Source organism: Salvelinus namaycush, chromosome 3 (assembly GCF_016432855.1).
Source record: "Salvelinus namaycush isolate Seneca chromosome 3, SaNama_1.0, whole genome shotgun sequence".
In the NCBI taxonomy this organism is placed as follows: Eukaryota; Metazoa; Chordata; class Actinopteri; order Salmoniformes; family Salmonidae; genus Salvelinus; species Salvelinus namaycush.
The window spans coordinates 44,081,021-44,106,190 of record NC_052309.1 but is presented as its reverse complement, the minus strand read 5'-3'; the positions used below and the strand labels follow the sequence as shown (position 1 = coordinate 44,106,190).

Genomic DNA, 25,170 nt, shown 5'->3' with positions numbered 1-25,170 from the left:
AGATATGACTAATTAGACTGATGCTATCGCAACGTCCTGTGCTAGCATGGCCAGAGGCTAGCAAGCAGTGATGTCTGGTCTTACTCTGAGGGTTAGTTCTCATTCACTCCAAGCACATTCATGAACATGATTTTTAAAATTATAATACAAGATGATGGTGTTTTAGTAGTGGGAGGTTAGGCTAATTAATGAAGAAATGACACATTATTTCACATATCTCATGTTTTTTTTTTTTTAGATGTGGATGATAAAAGGATTTTTCCCTCTAATGTAACTGCTTTTTATTTGCCTCATGATTAATGTGGTTTTGAAATTCTGGGCAGATACGATGACTGAAGCTTTCTGAAAAGTGTGCCTGTAGGACAGTCGGTGAAGCTGGTCGGTCGCTGACTGGCCTCTGTCTGAGCTCTTCTTATCTCAGGCCTGTGAAGTCTCCAGATACATCTCGGGATCTCTGCTTGTGTGTGTATCCCTCCATTTGGACATGTGAACCCACAAGCCGAGCTGGGCTAACAAAGTACCTCCTATCTGATCAACCCATGCCCTCTCTCCCAGGACATCTTGGTTTTATCACGTTTTTTAGCACTGATCCTATCGCCAAGTATTAATCCCCTTCCAGGGCCACCCTACGCACCAGCCCGCCTCCATCCTCACATCTGATCACCTCGCCTCCAAAGACAGCAGACTCACACTTGGGGATGGAAGAAGTCCAAGCACACTGGGATTGTGTGACGTCATGCAAAGTAACTTTTTGGGGAGATTAAGATTGTGTAAAGAATTCACTCAGTTTAAAAATATATATTTTTATGGTCCTTGGCTTGTTGTGCTCCTCTTGATGAAGTTTAAAAATGTATCTTAAGTTTAAGAGTAAAATGTGTTTTTTATAGAATCAGATTGTTATGAAATTCGCATCTACGCCTACCCACAGTAAACAATGTATTCAGAAAGTACTCATTCACTTTTTCCAAATTTTGTTACGTTACAGCCTTATTCTAAAATGGATTACATCTTGTAACGGGCTTCCTCCTTCTCCTCATCCGAAGAGGAGTAGCAAGGATTAGACCAAAATGCAGCGTTGTGATAAGACATGATTTTTAATCAACAAAACAGAAAACACGACGAACACTTGAATAATTACAAAACAACAAACGACGTAGACAGACCTGGACGACGAACTTACATGAAACACGAAGAACGCAAGAACAGGAAAACTGACTACATAAAACGAACGAACAAACAAAACCGAAACAGTCCCGCGTGGCGTAACATACACTGACACAGGAGACAACCACCCACAACAATCAATGTGAAAACACCTACCTTAATATGGCTCTCAATCAGAGGAAATGAAAACCACCTGCCTCTAATTGAGAGCCATATCAGGTCACCCTTTAACCAACATAGAAACACATAACATAGACTACCCACCCAAACTCACGCCCTGACCGTCAAACACATACAAAAACAACAGAAAACAGGTCAGGAACGTGACACATCTAAAAGAAAATCTCATCGATCTACACACAATACCCCATAATGATGAAGCAGTTTTTTTTTGCTAATTTCTGTATGTATTTTTTTTTGACAGAAATCCCTTATTTACATAAGTATTCGGACCCTTTGCTATGAGACTCGAAATTGAGCTTGGGTGCATCCTGTTTCCATTGATCCTCCTTGATGTTTCTACAACTTGATTGGAGTCTACCTGTAGTAAATTCAATTGATTGGACATGATTTGGAAAGGCACACACCTGTAAGGTCCCACAGCTGGCAGTGCATGTCAGAGCAAAAACCAAGCCATGAGGTCGAAGGAATTCTCCCTAGAGCACAGATCTGGGGAAGGGTACGAAAACATTTCTGCAGCATTGAAGGTCCCCAAGAACACAGTGGTCTCCATCATTCGTAAATGGAAGAAGCTCGGAACTACCAAGACTCTGCCTAGAGCTGGCCGCCCGGCTAAACCTAGCAAAAAGGGGAGAAGGGCCTTGGTCAGGGAGGTTACCAAGAACCTGATGGTCACTCTGACAGAGCTCTAGAGTTCCTCTGTGGAGATGGGAGAACCTTCCAGAAGGACAACCATCTCTGCAGCACTCCACCAATCAGGCCTTTATGGTAGAGTGGCCAGATAGAAGCCACTCCTCAGTAAAAGGCACATGACAGCCCGCTTGGAGGCCAACAAGATTGAACTTGTTGGCCTGATTGCCAAAAATCACGTCTGGAGGAAACCTGGCACCATCCCTACGGTGAAGCATGGTGGTGGAAGCATCATGCTGTGGGGATGTTTTTCTGAGGCAGTGACTGGGAGACTAGTCAGAATCGAGGGAAAGATGAACGGAGCAAAGTACAGAGATCATTGATAAAACCTGCTCCAGAGCACTCAGAACCTCAGACTGAGGCGAAGGTTCACCTTCCAATAGGACAACAACTCTAAGCACACAGCCAAGACAATGGAAGAGTGGCTTCGGGACAAGTCCCCGTACTTGAACATCTCTATCGAACATCTCTGAAGAGACCTGAAAATAGCTGTGCTGTAACGCTCCTCATCAAACCTGACAGAGCTTGAGAGGATCTGCAGAGAAGAATGGGAGAAACTCCCAAAATACAGGTATGCCAAGCTTGTAGCGTCATACCCAAGAAGACTCAATGCTGTAATTGCTGCCAAAGCCGCTTCAATGAAGTGCTGAGAAAAGGGTCTGAATACCTATCTAAATGTGATATTTCAGTTTTTTTAAATTTTTTATAAATTAGCAAACATTTCTGAAATCCAGTTTTTGCTTCATCATTATGGGGTATTGTGTGTAGATTAATGAGTATTTTTTTATAAATCTGTAAGGTAACACAATGTAAACAAAGCCAAGGGGTCTGAATACTTTCCGAAGGCACTGTATACTGTGTACTCTTCATTATCTGTTCAATGTTTAATCCTTCCGTGCCTTGTCTCAAAACATAAAATCAAAGTTGCCCTGGGGGTTGAATAGACTATGCATTTGAACCATCTTTAGTGCCTGAAAGCACCAATTGCTGATTTGACGGCTTAGGGGCCCAGATATCAATCACTAAGAAGGTACCTGGAGGCCCCATTACAATAGAAATTATCATCAGAATAGTGCTCTTAATAATGGTCGTCACTCTTTCTTGTTTTTTTTTAATCAGCTAGAGCTTCTCCTGTGAATGTAAAAGTGCTTCCATTAAACTGGAGTAAATCTGAATAAATGTAGACTAATGTCAATGATTCACTCTAGCATGTGTGACACCTGTTACCAACAATAAGTATGGTTTGCTCCTGAGGTCAATGCACCCAACTAGGGGAATGACTTAAAAACGTATTTAGGGAATTGGAGTGGATAGGATTGTGATGTCAACTTTCCGCAGGGCGAGATCTTGAGAGTTCCTCCTTAGCCTGGGCCCCGGCCCAGTGGCTGTGTACCCTGTTTCCGGCCCGTCACTTTCCCCCCATTATCGCCGGAGGATTAGCGGTTAATGGTGAGCACCCCTCGTTGACCCTTTTTCGCTGTGACACAGTGGATCCCGGTGGGACTAATAGAGTTCTGGCTCACTGCTCCTCCCAAAGCACAGAGACTAACTTCCGATCCAGTCACCGGTCTGACTGGCCGCACCCACAGAACTAATTTTGCGATACACTGCCTCTCAACATGCAAATTAGCGATGTTATGATAGCCACTAATTAAAACGCCCAAAAGGAAATTGTTCACTGCGATTTCCATTTTATTTGGCATGTCTCGAAACGGTCCGATGGTGAAAGGGAAATTAGTGCTTGGCTAGGCGTGGCACCATTGAAGAACAATTGGTAATTGGCTGCAGAAGAAGTACATTTTATTGGTAATTGTTTGTTTACCTGATGATAATTCTACTTATAAGCTTATCTCGATTTTTTTTTTTCATTGGTGCTCACTGGCAACTGTTGTAGTCTGAAGGGTTTAATGAAAGTGATGTTACTTATTTTAGGACAGGTGGATGCTTTTTTGAAAGAGTAAAATAAGTTAATGTGCCTCTTATGTATGGATAATTTTTCTGTTTTTGTCAGACCTGCCTGCAATTAATGACGCAATTTGTATTGTAACACATAGAGGTGGCCATTCCGTAAGCATACACTTTGTTTCCTGCATGGTGAAAGACAGCAATTCTTCAAACCTCAAGAACAAGTCATCAGTGTAGTTGATTGACATATAGTGTCTTTGCGCGTGTTACATGTTGAATTGATGAGGCAAACTCACTGACATGAGACTCATCCAAGATGTTTATCTTGAATTGAAAAGCAGGAGCTGATGACATTGCAATAGGATTGTTTGTCAAGCAAAGTAAGTTTGATTTCTTGACTCTAATTGCTTTCATTCTGTAATCCTCAACTTTATAACAGAGGATTTGCATATTTTTGTTGGAGGATGCTAGATTATACATTTGAACAAAACTGTTTTTCTGCTTATTATAGCCAAATACTAATTTGGGAAATTCCCTGTATTGCTTGTAATTACCACCGTCCTTGCATCATGCTTTCTTGTGATCAACCTCCTGTCGAAACGGTACCCAAAACAAAATAACATTCATTCTCAATGTCTTCTACATTTGTTTGTGTTCTCCAGGGGTGATTTATGCTGTGTAGGCTATGTTAATTAGTAATGTAGATGTGTCACTGCATGCACACCCAGAGGAACCCATCAAACAGTATCTAAACAGTCATTTCAAGAACAAGAGGAAGCTGTGCTCAATCCAATAGGGGTTTTATCAGACTCCCATCAGACACTAATCCTTGGTTCTTGGTGGAGCATGGACGCTAACAGCGTGGTGACTACGTGTTTAGACAGTATGGCTGACCCCATTTAGTTGACTGGGTCGATTGTTTGGTCGATAGGCTGTTGGTTGACCAAGATGTTTTTTTTGTCGAGCAGTCTAAAATATATACAGTACCAGTCAAAAGTTTGGACACACCTACTCATTCAAGGGTTTTTCTTTATTTTTACTATTTGCTACATTGTAGAGTAATAGTGAAGACATCAAAACTATGAAATAACACATATGGAATCATCAACTGTTCTGCCTGCGGCTATGGAACCCTGACCTGTGCTACCTGTCCCAGACCTGCTGTTTTCAACTCTCTAGAGACAGCAGGAGTGGTAGAGATACTCTGAATGATCGGCTATGAAAAGCTAACTGACATTTACCCCTTAGGTGCTGACCTGTTGCACCCTCGACAACCACTGTGATTATTATTATTTTACACTGCTGGTCATATATGAACATTTGAACATCTTGGCCATGTTCTGTTATAATCTCCACCCGGCACAGCCAGAAGATGACTGGCCACCCCTCAGAGCCTGGTTCCTCTCTAGGTTTCTTACTAGGTTCTGGCCTTTCTAGGGAGTTTTTCCTAGCCACCCTGCTTCTACACATGCATTGCTTGCTAGTCTAAAGATGGACAGTTTTTTTGCTTCTTTACTCAGGACAGCAGTTTTCAGCTGTGCTAACATAATTGCAAAAGGGTTTTCTAATGATCAATTAGCCTTTTAAAATGATAAACTTGGATTACCTAACACAACGTGTCATTGGAACACAGGAGTGATGCTGATAATGGGCCTCTGTACACCTATGTAGATATTTCATAAAAAATGTGCCGTTTCCAGCTACAATAGTCATTTACAACATTAACAATGTATATATATATATATAATTCTTTTTTTTTATTGCACATGAGACCTGTCTGATTCACGCCTGTCTCAGTGAGCTAATCCATTGCAGAGGCCGTGGGGATGGCACACCAGTATCACTAGTAGTACATTTACCGTTAATTCCCATAATTTCTCATCTTCAACTTTTGTTTGGTTATGGTCATTTCTGTTAATGCATTCAATGTTATTATTACAGTATTTTACCATTCTCATTGTCGACATGTTATTTGCGGACCGCACAACCCAGGCTACACTTGTGAGGAACAAGTTTTGTTTTTTAAATTAGATTTAGGAGTTGTCAATTTATTCATTGTCGTTTGTTTGTAGTGCTCCTGTCAATGTTGCGTTATGACGCGCACCAGATTATAGATAAAAGTATGCCTAGGTTATTTGGCCTGTGCGCAATTGTAGGCCTTTAAATGTTTCCATTTGGGGTTCTAATAGTATTTCTGATTGTTTTAACTCACCAACATTGTGGAACTTCTCAAAGAAATGTTTTCTTCACCTCAAACAGCAAGGAAACAAAGTCTGTTTCTAGATCCTTTGAGAAGGACAATAGTCCCTCAATGTAGCCTATTTTATGAAAGGGGGGAAAATGTCATGCTCTGATCTGGTGGAAACGTTATAAAATAGGCCTATTTAACATAGTTAGCAATATGTTACTTTTATAATTTTGATTAACCACATGATAATGATTTTGAGATGTTAACATTATTATAAATTAAATGAAACTTTTCCACTATATGTGCATATAAAAATCATAACTGGCACGGTAGAAATAGTAAGATAAACTGGTACTCCAAATGAACAAGGTTGCCGACCTCTGGTGTAGCCTATTAGGAGCGTAACAGCAGGAGCATAACAGCAGAATCTGCAAAGGCCAGCAGCAGCGGGAGGAAGAAGGATGGGAACAGGTTATTTTTCTTCTGGTTAGGCTATCTTGATCTCTGGCTCCCTCGAGTCATTTGTGTGTAATTATTTAATCACAGTGTGCTTAAAGCATCAGTCAAGCTCAGTAGCCTACATATAGTTGATTTTATTAAAACGCATAGCTACCTACACATTCTATACTTTTTGACCAAAATATATTTTTTCAGTCTGGGACAGCCCTATTAGCCAGCAATGCAGGGTGGACATATCCTGTGCTTGTTAAACTAGATTAAAGCCCCATCAACATGGCAGCAGAAATAATGAAGGCCCATGTTATCGGACCTAATGTGGAGAAAGTTGCCGCACCACCGTTTACCCTTTCATGTTGTTCTTGAAGTGACAGTTGAGATTCCCCAGTAGACAGGCCACTGTGTTCGGGCCCTACCTCTGGAAGCATCTTGTCCCTCCCTTAGGCATATCAATAACAGCGTTGACATGCTCTTCCTTCACCGTAATGACTACTAAAATGCCTGTATGTACTTGTATTCTCATGTTTCTTTAATTCACATCAGTTATTATTATTTATTTTTTTAGATTTTCTTTTATTAACAAAATTATTATTATCACTGCATTGTTGGGAAAGAGCACATAAAGTAATAATTTCACTATTGTTTTACACCTGTTGTATCCTGTGCAAGGGGTGAATGTTGGTTTAGTACTTTTTACTACTGTGATTAAATAATGAGGGAAATGGCGCCTGGCAGCTTTTACATTTGTCATGCTTCCTCCCCCGGCCATGACAAATAATTGTACGTAAAGAGGTCAATGCAATGAATCTCTGTCTTGTCTGTCATAAAGACAGGAAAATAATGCACCTGTGGGATTTTTCATTTAAATGTGACATGTTTCAATTGGTTTTGTTTTCTGGCATGTTCATAGGACCGCTTTTGTGTATATACATTAGCTTTCATACAGTGACTTTCTATTGGCCCAAGGCATCCCTGCTACTTTTCATGTAACCTATCTGTCAGTCCATTGTGTATGGTTCAGTGTCTTTGTTTTTCTCATTTAATGTCACCTGTCAGTCCCAAGGGATGTCATTGACAGATGAGGAGAAAATGTTACAGAAAGAAAATTGACATTTTGTCACTCTGATGTTAGAGTTGCTGTGATCTACAGTGAAAATGGTGTGTCAGCTGAGCTGGTTGCTTTCCAACTGGCTGAAATCAATATTTCCAATTACATATGCCAATAAGCCCTAAAGTGGTTATTTACCGCATTAGAACATGGAGGTATGGATTTTAATAAATTACTATAGGTTATAAGAAAATAAGGCATTTGTTTTTCAATGCAGTACTGTTTACTTGAGTTGTACATTTGAGCTATTCAGAACAGTGCACCGTCAGTCGTTCAAGAGTGTTCCCGCTGGGCCCCTGTAGCCCTGCTCTTGGGCAGTAATTCTATAGATACAGGCTGTAACCAGGCACTATACTATCATTACTACCCTGTGAAAATGCCAGCGAGTCAATCCTACTTCTCATTCTCTTGCACTTTCCTGGCTCACTGAATGTCTGCAAAGTGGATTCCTCAAATGTAATAGTGAGAAATACACTCAGTATATCAAACATTAGGAACGCCTTCCTAATATTGAGTCGCACCCCCCTTTTGCCCTCAGAAGAGCATCAATTCGTTGGGGGCGTGGACTCATTGGGGCGTGCTTCCCAAAGTTCTGTCAAGTTGGCTAGATGTCCTTTGGGTGGTGGACCATTCTCGATACACTCGAGACACAAACCGGTGCGCCTGACACCTACTACCATTCCCCGTTCAAAGGCACTTAAAGCTGTTGTCTTGCCTATTGACCCTCTGAATGGCACACATACACAATCCATGTCTCAATTGTCTCAAGGTTTAAAAATACTTCTTTAACTTGTCTACTCCCCTTCATCTACACTGATTTGAAGTGGATTTAACAAGTGACATCAATAAGGGATCATAGCTTTCACCTGGATTCACCTGGTCAGTCGATGTCATGTTTTGTATACTCAGTGTATGTGACAGACTCACACGAAAAACTGTGGAATCCAGAGGAGGAACATTTTTGGAATGCCAAACTCCTGTTGTTGATGTTCAGGGGTTTCGGGGAGCTTGCTTGCTTGCTGACACAAAAATGTGATAATGCAGTTGGCCGGCAGAGATAAGGAAAGTGGCTGCGGCCATTTGATAAAAGGGCTGGTCTGTGGTTGTTGCCGGCTACGAGTGCGGCCAAGGTATGGCTGGGAGGTGGCATTTGCAAACTCTGGAGCAGCTGCTATCGGCCCTGACATTTTAGTGCCTGCTGTCCATTAGTGGCACAGTGGTGGTGCCCACAGCACTGAAAGGTGGTGAGCACAGTGCCCACCACCAGTCTGTTAGCATGTTAATGTCAGGACCCACTTGGCAAAAACTGGTTGAATCAACTTTGTTTCCACGTCGTTTCAACAACAAATAATTCGATATGATGAAGTTGAATCTACATGGAAAACTGACAGGTTGATCATTTTTTGCAAATCCAAAGGGAATTTTGTATTTTTTTTCACCCAACTTTTTTCCTAAATCCAATGAAAGGGTGAAATCTTTTGTTGATTTGACATTGAATTCATGTTAGTTTAGAACTCAACCAAATGTACAGCAAAACTAGACGTTGAACTGACATCTCTGCCCAGTGGGGAGACTGTCAGTGCATCTCCAGACATTACGGTTGTGGCCTCTGGGAGTTTAGACATTGCTATTAGACCAATCTGAGTCTTTGAAATTATAGTTATTTTCCTCTTGGGTATTCGTGGAAAAGCAAGAGCTGCTCGCTCATAAAATTCTTGACTTCTGTGCCGCTGTCATTTCTTATGTCTAATATATGCAAATTGCACATTTTCAATGTTTGTCTGATGTGAGGTTGAGCCTCGCTCTTTGTAAACTAGGGCCATGTTCGGTATCCAGGAAACTGGAGAAAATGTATTAAAACGGAAGAAGTACTACTTGACCTTTATGAACGCACATATTTGTCCTCAAAATGGATCCCAGCCCTTCTGTATGTGTTTTCCAGGTGTGGAAGCGCTCTGGAGCCTGGTTCTACAAGGCCCTGCCCAATTACGTGCGCCCAGGGAAGGAGGGGCAGAGTGGGGCTGCTCTCGGACTGCAAGGGGCCCAGAGAGGAGGGCAGAAGATGGCCAAGAGTTCCACAGTCAGTCAGACCTACACATGGGCATACAGCAAAGGTCAGTCATTCACTCCCCATGTCCACTGTATTAAAGCCTTATGTCCTTATTTGGAATAGTTTAAAATCTATGGGTGAATTTGGTGTCATTGCGGCTTCTGAGACATGCATAGAACTGAATATAATATAACCATCAGTTCTTTATATACAGTACCAGTCAAAAGTTTGCTCATTCAAGTTTTTTTTTTAATTTTTACTTTTTTCTACATTGTAGAATAATAGTGAAGATATCAAAACAATGAAATAACACATGGAATCATGTATAAACAAAAAAAGTGTTAAACAAATCCAAATATATTTTATATTTGAGATTCTTCAAAGTAGCCATCCTTTGCTTTGATGACAGCTTTGCACACTCTTGGCATTCTTTCAACCAGCTTCAAGAAGTAGTCACCTGGAATGCATTTCAATTAACAGATGTGCCTTGTTAAAAGTTTAATTTGTGGAATTTCTTTCCTTCTTTAATGCGTTTGAGCCAATCAGTTGTGTTGTGACAAGGTAGCGGTGGTATACAGAAGATGGCCCTATTAGGTAAAAGACCAAGTCCATATTATGGCAAGAACAGCTCTAATAACAGCTCTAATAAAACACTGGCGTTATCAGAGCGTGACGTATGTTTGTTGTTGTTGAACGCTGTCGAACGCCGAAACAGAAACTTGTCCTGTCCTCTGGCAACGGGCGTCTCAATGGAGATGTTGAGCCCGGAACTGACACAGACCAGAAACAGCTTTGCCACCCTGGATCCATAGGTTCCGGCGCCTTTGTCCACGGCTCTGTCTCCCTCTCCGGTGACTTCTCCCTCGGGTTCAGATCCTCGGAGCGCCCAGCCTCACCATTCAACATCACCAGCTGTCATCATAGGCAGCTCTATGGTGAGAAACATCTCGGTTCCCAAGGCAAAAACCCTGTGCTACCATGGAGCATGAGTACAGGACATAACAAGTCTGCTTCTGACTGTTCTACCACAGATGCCGGGAGCTGACGCTGTGGTAGTCCATGTGGGGTCAAACGACATCAGGAGGGCTAGCTCGGAACATTAACAATGGACTTTAAAGAACTGATTTTAGCATTAAAAGACTGCAAAAAACAGCCAATAATTTCAGGTCCAGTACCATCGTTGGGCCGCGGGTGTGAAAGATTCAGCAGACTGCTGGTATTACACATCTGGCTAAAAGACTACTGTATCTCTGCAGGAGTCACTTTTATTGATAACTTTGACACCTTCTGGAAACAGAAGATACTCTACAGGAATGAAGGAGTCCATCCAAATCATCTTGGCTCCTAGACTCCAGGCTGCGTTGAAACAATGACTGGTAAATGATCCAAGACCAGCTCAGTTAATCCCTACCATTGTGACAATGAGTCGTCATAAATGTACATGATTTTAGGGGCATTGGCAAACTCAATGTAAGTCATTTAATTTATGTACCCCTAATTGCACCGAATACATCTGTTTATCCTACAGCTATTGTAAGCAGTAATCATGAGCCTATACACCAGAGTTACACTGTTAGCACTGAGGCGGTGTGCTATATTAGGAAGACCACTTTATGCAGCTCACCTTGCACTATCAGCTCCAATGTATATAACATGAATAAATCTACCTCTAAGCTTCTCAGTAAAACATAAAAAACAATCAAGCAACCCAGAAACAACATGACATTTGTAGCCTAAGAAACAAGGTCCATGAAGTCAAAGCTTGTAACCGATGACATTCATATTCTGACTATCTCTGAAATTCACCTTTGATGATACAGAAATTCCAATGGAGGCGGTGTTGCGGTCTATATTCAGAACCACATTCCTGTAAAGCTCAGAGACGATCTAATGTTAAATACTGTTGAAGTAATATGGCTACAGGTTCATCTGCCTCACCTAAAGCCCATTCTTGTGGGAAGCTGCTATAGACCACCAAGTGCTAACAGTCAGTATTTGGATAATATGGGTGAAATGCTTGATAATGAATGTGATATCAACAGAGAGGTATATTTTCTGGGTGATTTAAATATTGACTGGCTATCATCAAGCTGCCCACTCTGGAAAAAAACTTCCAACTGTAACCAGTGCCTGCAACCTGGATCACGTTGTCAGTCAATCTACCAGGGTAGTTACAAACAGCACAGGAATTAAATCATAAACATGTGTTGATCACATTTTTACTAACGCTGCAGATATTTGCTTTAAATCAGTATCCAAATCCATAGGATGTAGTGATCACAATATAATAGCCATATCTAGGTAAACCAAAGTTCCAAAGGCTGGGCCTAATATAGTGTATAAGAGGTCAGACAATAAGTTTTGTAGTGATTCATATGTTGATGATGTAAAGAATATTTGCTGGTCTGTGGTGTGTAATGAGGAGCAACTAGACACTGCACTTGACGCATTTATTCTACAACGTAGAAAATAGTAAAAATAAAGAAAAACCCTTGAATGAGTAGGTGTGTCAAATTTTGACTGGTACTGTATTTGTACACCCCTTCAAATTAGTGGATTTCGCTATTTCAGCCACACCCATTACTGACAGGTCTATAAAATCGAGCACACCGCCATGCAATCTTCAAACATTGGCAGTAGAATGGCCTAACTGAAGCGCTCAGTGACTGTCATAGGATGCCACCTTTCCAACAAGTCAGTTTGTTATATTTCTGCCCTGCTAGAGCTGCACCGGTCAACTGTGAGTGCTGTTACGGTGAAGCGGAAACGTCTCGGAGGTGATAGGCCACACAATCTCACAGAATTGGACTGCCGAGTGCTGAAGCGCGTAGTGCGTCAAAATCATCTGTCCTCGGTTGCAACACTCACTACCGAGTTCCAAACTGCCTGTGGAAGAAACGTCAGCACAATAATTGTTTGTCGGGAGCATGTTCTCTCGAGTGATGAATCACGTTTCATCATCTGTCAATCCGACGGAATAATCTTGGTTTGGCAGATGCCAGGAGAACGCTACCTCCCCGAATGCATAGTGCCAATTGTAAAGTTTGGTGGAGGAGAAATAATGGTATTTTGCTGTTTTTCATCGTTCGGGCTAGGCCCCTTAGTTCCAGTGAAGGGAAATCTTAAAGCTACAGCATACGATTACATTCAATATGATTCTGTGCTTTCAACTTTATGGCAACAGTTTGGGGAAGGCCATTTTCTGTTTCAGCATGACAATGCCCCTGTGCACAAAGCGAGGTCCATACAGAACTGGTTTGTCAAAACCGGGGGGAAGAACTTGACTGGCTTGCACAGAGCCCTGACCTCAACCCCATCGAACACCTTTGGGATTAATTGGAAGGCTGAGTGCGAGCCAGGCCTTTCGCCCAACATCAGTGCCCGACCTCACAAATGATTTTGTGGCAGAATGAAAGCAAGTCCCCGCAGCAATGTTCCAACATCTGGTGGAAACCCTTCACAGAAGAGTGGAGGTTGTTAAAGCAGCAAAGGGGGGGGACCAACTCCATATTAATACCCATGATTTTGAAATGTCCACATACTTTTGGTCATGTAGTGTATGTCATTTTCTTAACCCATCTCGTGACTAAAGGACAGCATAGGTTTCATGCTAGCTAATCTTGGGTGTTAGCCTGGGAGAAATTACAGGAGAGACGGTTGGGACGAAAATAACGCAATGTTAACTGACCTGTAATAAAAAAATGTAAAAGGTTAAACAGTGTCTCTAGTTACTTTATAATGTTAGCAAAATATCAACCAATTGAATGAATGTTTAAAAATGACATATGACATCATTATGCCTTAATCAATCGACTTGATGGGTCAGCTTCTCACATAAGCTCTACTCAACAGGTTAGTGGTTACACATATATATATTTAGGATTCTGGGAGTCAGTTACCTTGTGTCAATCCATGGAAATGTGTTGAGTTTTCCACTTGTGAAGAGGAGCGCGCATGACAAGGACAGCTGGAGTGTACTTGATTGGTAGCGCTAAGCATGAATTGTAATTGAAAATGGTGAAAAACATCTCCTTATTCCAATGCTTAATATAAATATTATGTGACACATTTTAGTCCAATTCATATTGTAAGGCAAAATATTGTGGTTGTGCCACATTGCAAGGTTGACGCATTGGTTCATTTTCAGACATTTCTAACCTATAGCGTTCATTATTCAAATCGACACAAACATGACATTATGTCTGATGGTACCTGTACATATGTTGAAAGTAACAAGCATTAGAAATCTGAAACTTGGAGATAAGACGTATTGTGCACTTCTCGCCAACTCCTCCTTTTATTGCTTTATCCTCAAATGTTGTTTTTTTTTCTCTCCAAATGCATCCAAAGGAACTTTGTGACGGGAGCCTGAACAAACGCAGACCCATGTTTTCAAAGTCTCCTGTTTTGTCGGCCTCTTATCTTAATTGGACAGTTCCCATGGAAGACTGAAGCTCTTTTAGAGGAACAAGGTTTAGAAATGTTTGTTCTAACGTGTGTGGGCAGCTTCAAGTCCAATATCTCCTCCCTATACAACAGAAGGTGAATCCATTTTCTCAATTTTGCCTTGTCCCTCCCAGTTAGTCTTTGTTGCCATTCATCTTCAGTAAAATTGTCAAATCTGACAACATGACAATGATAACAGGGAGATGCATCATCATCAATCTATTGTCTCTGTGGAGCTATAACAAATCCTATATATTATTTGCAGTCGTGCTTTGGATGCACCTTACAAGTTTGATAAAACGTTAACAGTGAACGTGGACACTGTTACCCTCACAGCTTTATAACCCACAAGGTCAACCGTTGTCATGTTCACTGAAAGTATCATTGCCTTAGAAAGTGAGTCTTACATTCTAAGGCCCCATCTATGTTCTCTATGGTGGTTCTCAGGGCCACGCTCCTTATCTGTGTGATGCTGAATGGCTAGCTGGGGGCCTCGGAGCACCGCTATATCACATATTTGCTATGACTCACCTGGGAAATGAACAAACAGCCTTTATTGCGAGGCCACAGATGTGATTTGTATCTGACCATGCTCCTGAGCCATTCTAAAAGCACTTGTCGCTGCATTTTCCTCAATAAATATGTTAGTGTCTCTCCAGTTTATTTTCTATCACAATGCTGTAACTGGAGCTGTGTATTTATTGAATCCTGAGCTAAATCCGTATGTCTGAGATATAGGAGGCTGAGCTTAGTTGATATCACCCTGTTTTTGGTAAACAGTTTGTGCCATTTTAGATTTCAACATTCTATAAGCTTGAAGGGCCACGTGTTTTAGCGTGGCATTTATGCTGTATATGTCTGGTGCCTGCTTTCCGACATTAAATCCATGTTTTCAAACCGTTGCATACATGTATGTTCACTGGCCCCAAACTGACAGTGAGAAATGAAGCCCCTCAGTCCATTTCTTAAACTGCATCATATTTATGACAGCATCTTGAAAGAGCAAGAAAATGTGGCCTACAATGGTTGTCGGGAACCCACTGCGTTATTGGTCCCTTATTAAAGATAACGTTAATATGAAATACTACCTGAAATACTAGGCAGCTGGTTGCAATTTGCCTAACCCTTGCAAATAAAACACTGCACAAAATAAAGATTTATATTAAATAAATTGGGTGAGACGTGGATAAAACCCAACCGTCTTTTATTCACGATTCAATTAAGTAGTTCAGTGCAGAGGTGTGTGTGTGTGTGTTGTCTGTGTGTCTGCTGCATAGCTCAGTACACAATGACAGTACCTCGTGCGTGTGTGTGTGTGTGTGCGTTTGTGCATATGCTGTATAGTTCGATACACATCAACTGTGTGTCTCTCCTTAATGTATAGTTCACTACACATCTACCTGTCAGTGTGTGGGCCTGTGGCATGTTTAAGGGGATTTCCATAAAGACTCCCTGTACACCAATAGGTTCATGTTATCAGCTCTACTGTCATGGTCATTAAAGGGATGGACTTGCACTGAAACATACCCTTTCATACAGCCGTCTGTGGAGTCACACATGTAATTATAATCATTAGAATATAAATCATACACCCAGTGTTTTAGACTGTATTTATATACTGTCTACTGTTATTTCAAATGACAGATGAAATAGGTTCCCAAACCATCACCTATTGCTTTTCATCTGCACTTGAGAAGACAATCAACACCCACCCTAACACACACACACATACCATGACATTCAGTGGAGGTTCCTCAGAGGAGGAAGGGGAGGACTAGTGCTTGACTTGGGCAGGAGTTTACCGGAGCTAAGGACCGGCACCTCAAATGTCCTACTGCTTGATGTCCTGTTCCTCTTATACAATATTAGATCAAAAGTAATGTGGAGCTCCTGCACCTAAATATGTATAATACCGGCACCCAAAATGAGTACCGACACCTATTTCAGTCCAAGTCAAGCACTGGGGAGAACCATCCCACTCAGTGAATTTCAGAATAAAAAAAAATTGTTAAACATTAGAAAAGTGATCCTTTTTTAGAAAAAACTATATTAAATATATTCTCGTCACCAAATAACTGATTAAAACACACTGTTGTGCTATGAAAGTCTACAGTAGCCTCAACAGCAAGCTGTAGGGTAGCACCATGGTGTAGTCCTCCTCTGGGTACATTGACTTCAATATAAAACCTAGGAGGTGCATGGTTCTTACCCCCTTCCATAAACTTGCACAGTAATTATGATGACATCTGGAGGACGTCCTCCAACCTATCAGAGCTCTTGCAGCATGAACTGACATGTTGTCCATCCAATCAAAGGATCAGAGAATGAATCTAGCACTGAAAGCATAAGCTACAGCAAGCCCTTGATCATGACTCTCAGTTCCATTACATTTCACCTAAGAGTCATTGGACGAAGGCTTCTTCTGTACGGGGGAGTTTTGTTAAGTGTAAGAACCAACGCTGGAGTAGAGAAGCAGGTAGGGAGAGTGAACATTTCATTTTGCACAGACATGGAACAGGACAGGAACAGCATCAGAAGCGGGTAACACAACGGCACGGTAATTAATGCTGAAGCAGGGAACAGAGCTGGGGAACAGACAGATATAGGGGAGGTAATAACACCGGTGATTGAGTCCAATGAATCGCTAATGCGCGTGACAAGGGAAGCAGGTGTGCGTAATGCTGGGCAGCCTGGCGCCCTCGAGCGCCAGGGAGGGAGAGCGTGACAGTTAAGAGCCCTGACTCTCGGTCTGAACATTAACACACATAGCTTACGCTACGGTTTCGGAAGCGTACGGACCTTATCTTTCATATCAGTGAGAAATAATGATAAAAAAGGTTAAATTGATATACACCTTTATAGGATTAGTGTTCCCACATGGCTATGTTACAGTGCATGTTTACGGAAAACAGATGCAAGACAGAGTCGACTTCCTGTGCTAATTAGCTATCTCCTAATACCTGTGTGTAAACGTAAGACTATCACAAATGTGTTGTCACTGAAAAATACTGACGGCTTTTTAACGTTAAAAAAAAAAAATTTACGTGTTAATGCAGCCAATTTTAGACTACTCAACAATTTGACTCAGAGAGGAATGCTAGTTATGTTAGCTAGCTGGCTAAGGCTCTTCACCACTCCAACTCTTCCAAGTCGAGGTAAGCTTTTGGTTTTATAAAAGTATTGCCACCGGTGTAACTGCTAAACTACGTGCTGTACACTACTGCTTGATTGTAAACTTGGATTGTGGGTTTACTAACGCTTTAGTTGTAGTAGCTATGTTGAGTTTAGCTAATATGGTGACAACAATGTAGGCTGTGTTGCACCGACCGCCACTGATGACATTACATCACATAGCATAAGCTATAGGCTCGCCTATAGGGCCCACTTCACATGTGCTTTCCAATAGGCCAGGCTGAGTCATGGTACGCCATTGTGGTCCCAGCAGGAGCGTAGGGGGGATCAGATGGTGCCGGCAGCTGCGGCTGTGAACCCCATGAACCACGGCCCACCGCCTCGGCGCAGGTGAGCTGATACTGTGTGGCGGAGGCGGGGGAGGGGTAGTGCATAACGCAATCTTGACACTGTGAGACTCCAGCAGGTGTAAAAGCTGATCTGAGTACAGTTCTTAGGAGCTAAGGAAGCATGCAACGTGACACCGCACTGCGTCAGTGGACGGTAACAAGGGGACTTTTCAGGGGTGTAGTACTATAAGGGTGACATTTTCATAGAGCAAAATAATGGTGCACACTGCAAAATTATAATCTTGCAGTGTGATTTAATTTGAGACTTTGCTCCAACAATGTGCATTATAAACTAATAATTAGGAAATACAGGAAACTATTTATGCTCATGTATTTATAATTTAATCACACATTGTTGGAGAAAAGTCTAAAAATAAGTCACATTGCAAGATTATAATATTTTGCACTTGGCACAATTGTGTTGCACTAGAAAAATATAGCCTTAAATCCTGTTCTGGAGTGATTGGAGTGAACACCTTACTATTTTATGAACTACAGTATAAAGTCTCAATATAATAAGACTCAGTATAATGAGACTCAATATAAATGTGACTTCCACATGTATAGTAGTGATTTCCATGCAGCTACACTCTTAGAAATAAATGGGTTATTTTACTGTCCCCATAGGAGAACCCTTTGAAGAACCCTTTTTGGTTCTAGGTTTAACACTTTTTTCTAAGAATGTACCTGTACACTTCTCTAGTGCATTTATAACACGGCTTGAAATTACCCAAACGAGTGGCGCTCAAAACCAATTCCAGCCTTGTTTTGTGAGTGTGCATGCAGTGATACAGTATCTCTCCCTACCTAGACAGAGTCATGAAGTGCTCTCATCAGGGAAGTGTGAGATTGAGCCCTGAGAGCACCAGGACACACACTGGTCTGGCCACAGTACTATTTACAGCTTTAGACGGGGCCTTGTGGCTGTTGCACAACATGGAGAGAAACTGGGCTCTAAAGATAGGGAGATGATTCACTGTCTAACGACTGCCTCGGCTCAATAAAATATTGACCAGGTTATAACACTTTTTTTCGAATACATTTGTTTTTGGAGGACGGGTTTGTTTTACTTGTTTGGGTGGGTGTATTTTTGTATTAGTTGTGTGTGTTTGTGCATGATTGCGTGTGTGCATATATTAATCAGCTTTTTTGTTGTTGGTACGAGGCACAAAACTAGTCCTTTTACTAACCAAACAACAACCATGTCCAGAATAGCATCTCACTAATTATTCATAACAACATTGACCTATGTTGTTTGGAATCGGGCATAGAAAAACCTATTTTGATTGACCTCGCCCTACCCATCTAGATGAAGGGTGTCCCTCTGCTAGCGTCCCAAATAGCGCCCTATTCCCTATGTAGTGCACTTCATAGGAAATATTGTGTCATTTTTCTGGGGTTAGATTTCGGTTGGCTCCGACCATCTATCAGTTCTTTGACCTCGACAGTGACGTGCCCCGAGCTAATTTGAATTAATGTTCACGGGTTAATCAGAGATAATTTATGTAAATCCCAAAATGGGTTTCATTAGTGTGCCTAAAATTATGGTATTTGGCAGTTCTTAGCGAGTAATGGTGATAATGCCCCGCAATTGATGGGTTCATAGAAGGCAATGGGTGGTTATTTTAGGATGAGTGGGTTCGGGGTTGACATGGAGGGAGAGCTAGGATTGCTCTCTCTCTGGACAATACCTTTGGAACTCATTTCAGTCAATAATTTTAATGGGAAATTCCCTCTGTTTTCTGTCGAGGGGGATCCCATTGAATGTGTATTTTGAACAGTATTGTACTGTGCTGTGCTGTTTTCAAAAAAAGTGTACTGTACTATCTTTAATCAGGTCAAGTGAACCTGTCCCACATCCATTCTTCTTTTATCTGATTGCTGATCTATTTGCTGATCTATTTGCACTGACTCTCCAACCCTTAGCACGCACACACACACACACACACAGTCAACACAATTAAAAAAAAATATTATATTCAACTGCGCAAACCAAGACACTACTTACTTCATACTTGACTTAGCACATTAATTAGCCTATTGTGTACATATCAGGCTATTACTATGCATTCTACATCTTCTATTACTATGCATTCTACATCTTCTATTACTGTGCATTCTACATCTTCTATTACTGTGCATTCTACATCTTCTATTACTGTGCATTCTACATCTTCTATTACTGTGCATTCTACATCTTCTATTACTATGCATTCTACATCTTCTATTACTATGCATTCTACATCTTCTGTTACTGTGCATTCTACATCTTCTGTTACTGTGCATTCTACATCTTCTATTACTGTGCATTCTACATCTTCTATTACTTGCTATTTTTTGATTTGACTCTTATTATTGATTATTGTACTGCAATGTGGAGGGAGCTAGCACACATGCATTTTGCTGTACCTTTTACGCCTGCGTAAACTGTGTACGTGACAATATATTATATTTGATTTGAATCGCAAAACTGTCCATTCTCCTTGCCTTTGACCTAAAACATTTGTTACTGTTAAAAGACAATGGCGTTGCATACCATTGCTCACATTATTATCATCAATAAAATGTGCTTTCATTGACTTGGGTGACAATCTACTCCTTTCCCACTAACAGGATGAAGCTCTCTCACTAAGTGGTGGGCCTGAATACTAAGTACACCATTTGGCAACTAAAAAGGGAGGCATACAATCTGTTATTCAGGATAAACACTGCATAAATTCACACTGTGTGCTTTCTTACACCGAAACCCATTTTAACATCACACTTTGAAGGTGATGATAAATATTGAAAAATGCAGATGGATGTCCCTTGCCCATGAGTTGTGCTTCAAATGATTTGTTCAAAGGCATGAGTCATATTTGAAATGAACAAGATCAATTGAAATGAAAGATCTCTCTCTGAAAGCCATTACTCTTCATTTAGTTTGTTTGCCGCCCCTGTCGATTGATTGTTTAATGAGATGGGAGGAACATTATGCCAAAATCAACATGTAGCGAGATCGCAAAATACCACTGGTTTCCCTTTTTTCATTTTCCTTTTTAAAGGAGAGTGGAATCCCAGTTGTATTTTCAGATGTTATTGTTATAGATAGACAATTGTTAATGGGAGGAGAGATTAGGGTTGAATGAGACCTACAGGTTAGAACAGTGGGATTAGAGCAGTGGGCACGCTAACCTGTACTCAATATATGCTGCAGTGTTACCCACTTTACCAGCCAGAGGCACTCCTTTTTTCCTTTCAGCCTTTTGCTGTGCAGCTCTGTGTTTTTTGGGTGAATGCGCAGCTCCCCTGGACATAGTTTTGGGGTTACGTTCCTTGTTCACAGGGCACAACGGAAGGAAATTGTACATATGGTATCCTCAGAGAATTCCTGTCGAGCAGCAAGATGTACTGTGTTAGGTTCTAATTTCTGGTACAGTAATCCAGACGGACTCAGAGAAATGCTCAGACTAAATGTATTCACCACACTAGGTGTTGCAGCTGCAAAAGCCCCATACAGATCACAAGCACATATTTTTCTTAACTTCCTACTAGACCCCCCCCCCCCCCCCCCTTTCCGATCATGCCCCCTTCCATGTCTAGGATGAAGGAACTGAGTTGGTTCCTCATGTTGGAGGTATTGTGTCCCAGCTTGAGTCCAGAACCTTTGTACTCCTCCGTACCTTTCACAGATCTTCTTATCAGGAGAGGCCTTGAGTTATGTGGAGTACACATTCCTACAGTCCACTAGATAATTACACTTCTCATACACAAAGAGCTTAAACCTAACAATACTTTCAATCCCTAAGAATATATAAAAACTGGCCTGTGGGGCTGACAGAGTTCGGTCTGGTGCAGGAGGGACAATGAGACAGAAGTCTGCTCCCTTGGCCGTATTCATCAGGCCAGATTGAAGAGCTGGGTGGTATTTCACAGGGCCCATGAGAAAGGAGTGAGAGAGGGGGTGTGTGTGTATCCGTGTTACAGACACGCATAACAGCGTGTGTGTGTGTATGCGCATCTGTGTATATGCGAGTCAATAAGAAAGCGTGTGTGTATAAGTGAATTAGACTGCGTGTGCGTATGTGGAGAGAGGAAGAGAGAAAGGATGGCGTATAGCACACACTCAGTCCCTGCATTGCCAGCCTTCCCACCTGATTGAAACCACAGCAGTTGGGCAGCGGAAAATAGGAAGACAGACCGGCGCCGGTCTCCCAGTCTAGGGCTGTTACAGTGACCGTATTACCGCCACACCAGCAGTCACTAGTCATGACCGCAGTCAAATTCCACGTGACCGTTTTGTCACGCTAACTACGCTTCTCCAAAACTGCGCTCTGATGGTCATTGGTAGCGTAGCAAACTTGCTAATGGCCTCTTATCAGCATTCTATTTTCCCTCTAATCCCTCTGACGTCAATGCAAATGCAATGGGAAACACTTCATGAGAGCCCTGGCATTCAGTTTGAGCAGAGTAGGATCATCAGTTGCGCAGAGAGAGCCAGCTCCTCATAGCTGGTTGATGCATGGAATGAAATAAGTGTTCCTATAAGCTCATGTTGCATAACATTTCAATAAGCTATGCCATTGCGTGAGAAAACTGAGTTTTTATGGCCTCTATTTAAGAGGAGGATCCCATCAGTTTTCTATAAACTATTCTCTTATGGAATACGCCAGGAGGTGCCGATTCTTCGTATATTCAATTGTATTATTCTTAGTATTAAACAATATAAAGTAATGCCACAGGAATTATAAGTAAATCTTGTCTGCTAAATGAGCTAGTGTAGCCCACAGCCATGTTGCGTAGCCAGATCAGGGCCTAAGATATGGACAACTCAGAATATGCTATTCTGTTCTTCTGAAATAGGCTACATTTTCTTCATATCATGTTTGTTTAGACCTGTCTAAAATAAATAATGTAGACCTTACAGTGAAATGCTTACTTACAAGCCCTTAACCAAAAATGCTTTAAGAAGTTAAGAAAAACATGTTAAGTAAAAATAGATAAGTAAAATAAAAAATATGAGTAACAAATATTTAAACAGCAGCAGTAAAATAACAATAGCGAGGCTATATACAGGGTGTACCGGTACAGAGTCAATGTGTGGGTGCACAGGTTTGTCGAGGTACTTGAGTTAATATGTACATGTAGGTAGAGTTAAAGTGACCATGCATAGATAAAAAACAGAGAGTAGCAGCAGCGTAAAAGAGGGGTCTGGGTAGCCCTTTGATTAGCTGTTCAGGAGTCTTATGGCTTGGGGGTAGAAGCTGTTAAGCCTTTTGGACCTAGACTTGGCGCTCCGGTACCGGTTGCCGTGCAGTAGCAGAGAGAACAGTCTATGACTAGGGTGGCTGGATTTATAATGGATTTATTGTGAAGGTGTAGGCTATATTATATGGATTTATGAGACTTTTTAAAATGTAGATGTTCCAAAGGTCTGCATCAGTGGCTTGTAGGCTATGTCTGGAAGCCAGCAGATGCTAAATGGGTTTATGTTAATTAACGGTCAATTACCGTGAGACCTGCATTTATTTTCTTGACAATCACCAGCTGACAAAATGTTGTGACCGCCACAGCCCTACTGCTATAATCCCCTATTGACGTTTCCTCTTGTCTTGCTTGTCCGTCTGTCTGCAGTGGTGTCTAGTGGCAGCGAGTCGGACCACAGTGAGGGCAGCGTGGAGAGCAAGGTGTCCAACCACATTCTGCATGAGGGCAAGCAGCGCACCGACTCAGGTACATCCCTCTGGAAGTATACCTTCTCTCTGTAATTTCAACAGCCTGACCCTGCCATGCATATGACAACACAAATATACACAATGGAGTAATACAACATTTGATTTTGAGATAATATGGCGGTAAGACAGTACTAAGCGTATAAGCCTTTTATCAGCTATATTCTTGAAGAATCAATGGGTATAGGAATCAAAATTAACAGCAAAACTATTGAATAACAGGAAATCTTCGAGACTGTGCCTTTGACCCCTTGGCCCTGTGTGTTTGTCCACAGTGTTCAATGGGGGGCCGATCGGGACCCGCACAGGGCTGGGATGGTGCCCACATGGCAGCCTGCTGTCAGAGAGCCGCTCCAGCCTAGCCAGCGAGCCTCCCCACAGCACCGCCCCCCTAGCAGCCCCCCCTGAGGACTACAACACAGACCACAGCCAGCCCTCCCCTAGTGAGTACACCCATATGCACATCTAGAACTCGACATTGTCTATGTGGCTTCAGTGGCTCAGTGTGTTAGACAGAGCATGATGCTGGCAACATCAGGGTTGTGGATTTACATCCTGCATTAGCCAAATATGTGTGACTGTCAATGTCGCCTTGGATAAAAGTCCCTGTCAAATGGCCATATTATATTACTACATCTATCCATACCCGGGGTGGGTTGTAATCCATCAAACCACGTCCTTCCCCTCTGTTCTCGTTGACTCATTTCTGTGCACCTGGCAGTACTGGATAGATTTGAGCAATTTGGGACAGATGCCAAGAGGGGCACCTGTTTTCTCTCTCCTTCCCGTGTTGCGTTCCCAACAATAATATTTCTAAATGCAGAAGAGATATGTGCACACCTACTAAGACGCTGAGCTCATGAACATCCTTAGATGCTGATGGTGCTGAGCAGCTTCCCAGCCAAGTGGGCCTACATCAGACTAGAAGAAACCTGAACACGAATGTTTACTGAACTGGACCCCCTTAGCCCACTGGCAAACTGAGTAAAGCTCCTGTTTTCTACCCCAGGAAGGAAACCCAGTCCTCAGGGGTTCTTGCTCCAACAAGACCCCCCTACCTGTTTCTGTTTCTGCCAGTGGGTGCGGTGAAGTGCCACTATGGGGTGCCCATGTTTCCTCTGTGCCCCAACTGCTACCCCTGCCCTCCAGAGGCAGAACGCTCGCTGGCACAACTCGAGCCCAATTAGACCTCATTTGTACAGCGAATGTGTCAGGTGGCAGGTTGCCTGTATCACCAATTTGTACAGCCCAGTGCCAGCTGTTTTTAAAGTTAACAACTATTTTTCAAGTGCTCACTTGAAACACTTGAAAATAAAAAATAAACACCCTTCCCAACATTTTTGGGCCTTTATGCATTCCTACAAAGAAAACCATTTGTCACATTTCACACACTCCTCTTTAATCTGCCCTTTTTCCTGTATACTTTTACATCATTAAACATAGGACATACTGCATCACCAACGCCAGCTACCACTGTCCGATGCCATAAATGTGTCGGCTGACTTTTCAGGATAATGACTTCATTTGCATTTACTACAGAAGCCGTTAGCCAACTAGCGAAACGACTGCCTCTGCACCACTATCCCCCTTTCCCTTTCCCACTAAATTTAAAAGGACACAAATACATCTCTGCCAAATAGTTGGGGATAGACTGCATGGATAATGGTCCACAGATTCTCTCACTTTCTTATCTACTTCTCCCCCTAATACCCTGCCGCTGTAATTCATTAACAATACAGATTTTATTTATT

At 41.9% G+C, this 25,170-nt stretch overlaps 1 protein-coding gene across 1 annotated transcript in view; it reads left to right on the top strand.

The window, feature by feature from the left end:
- The window catches only part of LOC120043887 (rab effector Noc2-like), a 39,351-nt gene extending 14,745 nt beyond the window's left edge, over window positions 1-24,606 (top strand). The window contains exons 5-8 of the mRNA XM_038988491.1: window positions 9,634-9,805; window positions 23,322-23,420; window positions 23,695-23,862; window positions 24,497-24,606. Coding sequence (XP_038844419.1) covers window positions 9,634-9,805; window positions 23,322-23,420; window positions 23,695-23,862; window positions 24,497-24,606 — 549 coding nt within the window. The remainder of the gene's footprint in view (window positions 1-9,633; window positions 9,806-23,321; window positions 23,421-23,694; window positions 23,863-24,496) is intronic.
- Window positions 24,607-25,170: the final 564 nt, after the last annotated feature.